General features: G+C 36.3%; 1 protein-coding gene across 2 annotated transcripts; it reads right to left on the bottom strand.

The window, feature by feature from the left end:
* LOC125822111 (protein ANTHESIS POMOTING FACTOR 1) lies at nucleotides 1–7,705 on the bottom strand. 2 transcript variants are annotated; one of them, XM_049501483.1, is made up of 12 exons: nucleotides 7,578–7,705; nucleotides 7,398–7,489; nucleotides 6,360–6,460; nucleotides 5,106–5,206; nucleotides 4,931–5,012; nucleotides 4,763–4,862; nucleotides 4,567–4,680; nucleotides 4,324–4,461; nucleotides 4,149–4,233; nucleotides 2,482–2,531; nucleotides 1,606–1,912; nucleotides 1–156 (listed from the first exon to the last, which is right to left on the bottom strand). In XM_049501483.1, exons 1-11 carry the CDS (start codon nucleotides 7,582–7,584, stop codon nucleotides 1,769–1,771), a joined length of 1,014 nt encoding a protein of 337 aa, XP_049357440.1. In that variant the 5' UTR covers nucleotides 7,585–7,705; the 3' UTR covers nucleotides 1–156; nucleotides 1,606–1,768. The 2 variants fall into 2 exon arrangements, with proteins under 2 accessions (XP_049357440.1, XP_049357441.1); XM_049501484.1 differs by having other exon boundaries at nucleotides 4,946–5,012.
* Nucleotides 7,706–7,910: the final 205 nt, after the last annotated feature.

The raw sequence follows: 7,910 nt of genomic DNA, 5'->3' as shown, positions 1-7,910 counted from the left end.
TTGGAAGTTCCATTTGTGACAAAACACAATGTGGTCTTCAAACAATCAAATAAAGTTTCATGACAAATCAATTCAATAATAGAATTATACCACCACAGTTCTCAGCTTAGACCAATCCTTCGACCTCCCAACTACTGATTTTTGGTGTAGCCAACACTGCAAATGTTAGACAGAACATCAGTAAAATGCAGAAATCAATGATATCAACTAGTCTATATTTTTCAACAAGCTTTTCATATTTATACTACTACAGAACCAAGACACTATGCAGCATCCATAAGGGGACTTCTAGTCTCTAAATCGCATCATTCAGCAAAATAGGAGGTATATTTATCTTCCACGAACTTGCCTTGGAGACAGAGATTAGGATGAGCTTTCACCAAACTATTGTCATTATGGTACTACGATAGAACCAGGACATTACGCAGCATTCACAAGCAGAAAGAAAGGAAGAGAATGGAGTGGTTAGCTCTCTGACCTTTGAACTACTGCAGTGCTTGTTAATGTTCTACACAAATGGTATCTTTCCAGTTGCTGAACTAATATAGAGAAAAAAAACTTGGATGACAGTGGTGTCCGAGTTTGTTAGTGGACACCTCGACTATTTCACCGGGTACCTACTACCTCCCACTAACACAGTGCCTGCCCACCAAGACTTTGGCAGATGTGAATAAAGCATCTAGTGGTGTTGCCTCCACTGGGATTTGAACCCTAGAAACCTTATGGCTCTTCTCACATTTCATAGATCACTAGGCCCTAGCACATAGACATATTAAAGCTAAGTGCTTGAGAATAAACTAACCAAAAGCTGTCCTACCTTCTACGGAATCTAGACTCCCCTTCAACCAGATAAAGTTAACATGATCAGCGCTCAAACTCAAGAACTGTTCTGAAACACCTAAACACTTTACCATTTACCTCTGTCAGGCTACTCAATTGAGGCAGGTGTTCTTAACAGCTTTCATTTTCTTTCTCCAGTATCATACAACCATTTCATTCGATGACTATGGACATCAAAAATTCCGCATAGGCTGCTATAGCATGTTTCAAAGGAAGACAGGGTCAGAAAAAGAGAGAAAGGGAGTGGGAGAGAGAGAGGGGGGGTGTCCTGAGTCCTGACAAAAATACATCACCATAATGATGAAATTATCACAAATACTTAGAGCAGAGGTGTAATCCATAATTGTCGCCAATGTAGCACTGAAGGGGGGTGTCCTGACAAAAATATATCACCATAATGATAAAATTATAACAAATACTTAGAGCAGAGGTGTAATCCATAATTGTCGCCAATGTAGCACTGAACAATTTCTTGTAAGTTCATATTTTGGAGGTATGGTTATGGTCAAAGCATTTAGCATATATTTAAACCACCACCAAATGTTATAAACACAATTGGAGCAAAAACCTGTCAATTCCACACACTGTAACCAAAATAGAGGATTGTATTATCAGACAACAATATCTTTAAGCAGTAAGAACCAGTCGCATCAGTACACAGCAGTGTCTCAACATAAAACAAATTGATAACATGCAACAACTAACCAGTGGAAAGTTAGACATAGAAAAGAAATTTTAGGCTCTACATAAAGAAAATTTCAGTACCTGATCGTCCAGTGTTCAACTTCAGAAAGCACTCTGAGGAGCATACACTATGATCTGTGAAATCTTAACATCATGCAGACAATGCTCAGAAGGAACAATCCAATAGGTTTTGGTGGCCTTGTTCTATCACTTCCCAACACATGGACAACAGTATGAAATTCCTCTACTTTCTTCCCACATAAGCTGCTAATTTTGACAAGTCCGGGATCCAAAATGAAAGCTCAGAAGAACCGGTCACAAACATTAAGCTTCCTGGAGCCCACTTGATCATAGGTGGTTCAGTATCTGTACTCATCCAACTGGCTACCTAAGAGATGCAAATAGAAGAATAAGATGAGTCAATACAAGCAAAATTAAACAATATACAAAGATCTCTTCTAAGCAAAGAAGCTTCACCGCTTCTGCATGGAAGCAGCTGCTTGAAATCTTCTTCTTTTTTTTCCAATTCTACCTTTAAGTGATACATTTTCCCTTACACAACTAGCTATGAATCTCCACTTATTTCACAACATTTTTTTGCTCTCTAAAGCTATTTATCACTAATAATAAACAAGTGTTTAGCTATAAAATTAATTCTAACAACATTTTTGTCATCCCATTCTCGCAAGTGTGGCATGATACCAAGAGAAGTGAACTTCCAGATAGTAAGGCGGAAACACACATGCAAGAGCAGCAATAGAGAAGTGAGGGGGTGAGGAAAGGAGACAGTACTTGACTGATCCCTATAACTAGCAAAAAGAAAAAAACTGATCCATAAAGCATTATATTCCTTCTGGGAAGACTCCTTTTCTTATTTACAACTATAGTTTCCTGCAAGAGAACACCACCATTACATGCAAATATTTGATAGTAGCAGACATAGGGTTCTGTTCATACTTCTTTACTGCTCCGGACACTCCAAGCATAAACACTACCATCACCTGATCCTACAAGGTGATTCAAAGTAACATGTTATAAATTTTACCTTCTCTTTCTTTTGGGAGGAGAATGGCATAAATAAATAAATTTGCTTGGTAAAAAACAATTCTATAACTATAAAACTCGAATATGACCTCATTTCATTAGGATATGCATCTGAGGATAGAGTTAAGAAGAACAAAATGACCCTAATTGGCTATAGACAAACTGAACTTATGCATCCAAAGCATTTATAGGACAAAAGAAACTGATATCCATACACCCTTTGGCATTTGGATTCCGCCATAACTCATTGGTTTCTGATTATGCAGCTTCACGAGTTCTAATAACTCAAGTGATTCTTGCTTTCCCAATTAAATGACAAGTTGCTAACTAAAGCAATAAATGAATAAGTTTCTCTTTTTCTCCTCCTCTCTCTTAAGCTGAATGAAGTTCTTCTAGAAAGATTTAACTACTAAACCAGGTGACGCTTAAGATCATCTCACCACTAACTACTGAGCACAAATTTTTTGTTTTTTTAGTGCACCATTTCCATTAGGGGTACTTTCTAAGTTGCTATAAATGTACTGGTGAAGAGACTCACTAATGAACAAACCAAGTCTGAAAGATAAAAGATAAAGACTATCTTAATTAAATGCAGTAAAAGGGAAGGAATTTTTAAGCAAATGCATATATTCTGCCAGTAAGAACTCATGACATGCAAGTCAATAGCATATTAGCATTCACAGTTTTGTCAATCAATCAACCAAGACTCAATTGTAAATCTGTTGGTGCATGCTACAATTGAATCCGCTTTACTCATGTCCATTTATTTTAATCCTAAATATTTTGTCTTTGAATGCAAATTAAGGGTTCTTTAAACCTCACACATTCCCCTACAGAAATAGTGAGTTTAATCCCAACTTATCACCTATCTGGATCCTTTGCTTTTATTATATTCTTATCTTAGCTAAGTTTGCATTGGTGCCCGGAGATTTTAGGTCTTTTGAGACAACTACCTTACATGTGATTTAGGTCTACCAAACGTGCGTTTAGCATCTTCAATCACTACAGAGTTACACTTACCACTACTGCATTTGAGGCCTACATACAGTATTCTTGGGATCTACGGAGGACAAGACAACCATTTGAGTGATTTTCTCTCACTAAATCCTGTGTGTACTACTTGCTGCCTCTGTTGAAGAAATCACTCCTAATACTATCCAGTAAAATACTAAAACTGTTAGAGAGGATACTTCTATTTATATATATTTTAGGCATGCTACACGTCATTCTTTTTCTTTAGTCAAACACTCGGGAAGAATTTCTTAATGATTGGCAATGAGACTTGAACCAATCTCTTTCTGCTCATCCATGTTGGTTTATGGGAAAACCTCATCTAAAAGCTTAAAATATTGGAAAAAGGACACTTATATTTATTTATTTAAGGTCTGCAACACACAATGTTAACTCTTATGATAGGAGATCTCAAGATATCAACCAAGCAGCCAGTCAAATTCAAGCAATCTTTCTTGAGAAGTTCAAAAAGGGCGATACACCAAATATTTCAGGAAGTTCAAAAAGGGCGAGTCAGAGAAGTGTTAGATTACGGGAGCCCAGCATGAATATCATGACAAAACCATTACCTGATATAACAAACATTCCTTCTGGACTGAAAGATGCCTCCAGTGTTGAACTACTTGAAACGGGCTGTACATTATACGTTGATAACTGCAGGAAATATCAGCGTAAATGCAGAGCCTATTTAGTCACAACAGTAAATCCAAATGCTTTTGGAATTGAAGGATGGAAACAACTCACATGTGTGCCACGGGAAGAATCAAGCACATGAATATGCCCATCCTTAGTTGTCAAAAGCACAAGTCTCCCATCGTTACTGAACTTAACGCTGTTAGCATCAGATACATCTCCACCAACAGAGAAAATTTCAAAAGGTCCCTTCAAAGAGTTAACTTTCGACAAATTAATGAAAGCTAAAGATGCAATTGACAAATATTATGCATGCCAAACAAGTAATTCATTTTCATGTATCAAATGCAAAACCTTGTCGAAATAGCGTGCGTCAAACATCCTTATATATCCTCCAAAAGCAATAGCAAATACAAGGCCTTGCTCATCATAAGCAGTAGCCGGTCTTCCTTGCACTCGAAGAAGGCCCTAAGACCAGTAAACTTATCAATTAATCAGATAAATGAAGAAAACATTTGATAAGAACAAATAATGTCAATGAGGACTTTACCTGGCATTTCTCAGCTCTTTGATCCCAAAGTAGAACAGTTCGATCAAGTGAGCCAGAGATAAAATACTCCTTTCTATAGCATAAGCTAAGAGAGACGACCCTGCAAACGACAAATACAGACTTAGTACTGAGGATTGATATTCAATGGAAGTCAGACAAAGTTGATACTGCTTAGAACTGTGCCTGTCACGATGACCCTTGAAATACCGCAAGTACTTGTTGTCATGCAATGAAAGAAGTCGTAGAGATTCTGAAACAGTCCATCAGACAAATTAGTAATTCACTTGTTCTGCTTTTCAAGGATTATACACCGGAATTTATCATCTTAAAATAAGGTGCATACCATCCCAACCATTCTTGGAGGAGTATATTACAGTTGTTGGATGAGAAGTGAAGCTAACCAGATCGACCCCGTACTTTTTGCTATTAATAGTTTTCAAACACCTGCAGTGATGAATATATTACATAGCATCTCCAACAACATTGAGAAGAAGGCAACAAGATAACATTTAATGAAAAGAAGAAATATCCAACAAAAATGAAAAAAAACACGGAAGGAGAAGAGACCGAAGAAGAGCAGTTTTCCCAAGTTTTTCTAATAGAAGCTCTTTCTGATAAAAAAGATGTTTCTATGAGAAGCCACCCTGTTGATAATGATAAAATGTAAAGTTATTTTATGAGGCCGAACATGATGAATGAGAAGGCCACAATGATCTTAGCTCATATTTGAGTCCAATAACAAAATTCTTTTGAGGATTTCTAATTTTGGGTTTAAAATTCACTTTGTCAGGCTTGATTGGAAAGGAGCAGATATACAGCAGATGATCTTTTTTTTCCATATGTGCCTTTCCTTTTTAATTTGATTACATCAGGGAGAGGGAGGAGGGGAGACGGGATGCTACGCTAGTGATGGGGTTTGGAAACCTCAACGGTGGAAGGCAAGGAGCTCACCAAGTGAGCTAGCCCTCAAACCCACCTCAGCAGAAGATCTCAAACTTCTGTTTTTAATTATTTCGCGCTTCTCAACAAATGCTCATCTAAAGTAGGACACTGATAGTCAGGAGATGATTACAGGGCAAAGTGTGGTTTTGAGAAAGCCAACTTGCTTGAGAGACTTTTTGAGTACTTCGGCACATTATTGCACCGTTGAATCTTCAATGGACCTTTATTAACATAGATGACATAAATGGAATAGCCTATTCAGGATTTCTAGCTTGTTATTTTTAGTGACAAATTGTTACTTCCACTAATTTAGTGCATCATAAGTATAAAGAGGATGACTTCACACCCCAAATGGAAATGATTAATAGATGTGAAAGGAATTTAAATGGTTACTGGGTGCAGCAGCACATCATTTTTTGACAACCAATACGCCATTTTATTAAATATTGCTCTATTTGGGCAGGGAAAGAATATTCTTATATATTGTAAGTAGAGCTCTTGAAAGAACAAAGTTTTAACTTTTCTAATTTATCACTTATACAGAGGTGAACAGAACTGTAGCACTGCCTGCCAAAAGTACCAAGAAACAACAATAAAGAAAGTATGAATGTTTAATTAAATATACTGCCAATAAAGTAAAGGTAAAGATGCTTACGTTGCATTTGCAACATCATATAGACGTATGGACTCATCATCACTGGCTGTCACCAGAAAATTTGATGTCTTATGGAAATCCATTGAACTGATTCTACCACTCTGCATGTAGACGAGATCTATGTCAATATTAAATGCTTACACAGCCTACACACTTTAGTGAAGAAGAAAAGCAGTTGTTTTAGCAAGGATCACACCATAGCTCTTGATAGTTGGTCCATAATACCATTAGTCAACCTTTCTAGACACAAGGTATTGACAAGAATATACATTAATTAACAGATAATGATCATAGTGTTACGTTTCAAAAAAAAAAAAGATCATATGACTACAATGTTCTTTTAGAGCTCATTCTATTTGTTGTACAAGGAAAAAATAACCACTCGTATATAATTATATATTACCAGTACAATGATTGTTTTTATGTATTTGTATTACTAACACAACTCTAATTTACTACTATATTATAATCGTTGCATGAACAAAACGACCCTCAATATAATAATTGAAAGGGTCTTAGTACTCTTGTCAAATAGAAGCAAACATTTGTGCATCCATTATGCATACCTATGTATATTCCTCTTTTCATGAAATGGAACGAGTAATAGAAGTGTTTGTTTCACTTCTCCGACTACTTTAACAGCCACAAATGCAAAACTTTAAATTAGAAGAAGGTTTATATTGGTCTTAAGTATTAGCTATCATCAAAATCATAAATGATGATGAGGCAACTGTATTAAACCAATAAAAGCTAAAATTTTGGCTTAGAAAAACAAGATTTTCCCCATTTAAAGGTCAAGCAGCACTTCTGCTAGGGTTGTCCTATTGGATTTGGCAGTCAGATAACACATACTGCAATCAATTCCACCATTGTTCCTTCTGAACTTAATATTGCCCTTGAAGTAATCAACAGCGCCAATGTGAACAATACTACTAAAGAAGGGACAAAAAACGAGGACAATTTTTCGGCTTTTAAAATTCGGTTTCCTGTAGCTTATGAATGCTTAAACGAAAGAGTTATCCAAATTCCCAAACTTACATAGTCGCGAAATGTCATGCCGACCTCCATGCTCTGTAGGATTTCTTCAGTGGTCTCTAGTGAGACCTTGTCTTCTCTGTCAGTTGGTCCACCTGAGAAAAACTGACATCGTCAAAAAGCAACAGAAAATAATCAAGTAACACAAAGATAATTCAATTTACTTCATAATTTCTACTGTACCTGCCATGGTGCTCTTCGATAACAAGCGAGTTGCAGATTCTTTTTGTATTGTATATCACCGACGACGGAAGTTTACAACTGAGAACTCGGGCGGGGAGATGTCGCGTTTTCTCTAGGACTAGGATAATTCCGGACCCGTTAGAATTGGGCTTAGTCTAAAGGCCCTGCTTTTTTTCTCTTGAATACGAAAATTTCACTATTTGTGAAAGCTATGTATATTCTACTAAAATTTTGCAGTACATTACATCTTAAATAAATCATATATTTATATATATTATAAATAAATAAATATTTGCTATTATATGTTATTACATTTTATTTTTAAAAAAATTA

The sequence above is a fragment of the Solanum verrucosum genome, unplaced genomic scaffold (genome assembly GCF_900185275.1).
Source record: "Solanum verrucosum unplaced genomic scaffold, falcon-dt-bn FXZP01000103.1, whole genome shotgun sequence".
NCBI lineage: Eukaryota > Viridiplantae > Streptophyta > Magnoliopsida > Solanales > Solanaceae > Solanum > Solanum verrucosum.
The sequence above is the reverse complement of the archived record's forward strand: the minus strand, read 5'-3'. Positions and strand labels throughout refer to the sequence as shown.

Bases quoted from the DNA above. Each gene is read 5' to 3' on its own strand.
- LOC125822111 (XM_049501483.1), bottom strand. The intron at 5,207-6,359 runs GTAAGCATCTTT...TCATCACTGCAG, and splicing joins TATGATGTTGCAAATGCAAC to GTGTTTGAAAACTATTAATA. The intron at 4,234-4,323 runs GTGAGTTGTTTC...TATTTCCTGCAG, and splicing joins ATTCTTCCCGTGGCACACAT to TTATCAACGTATAATGTACA.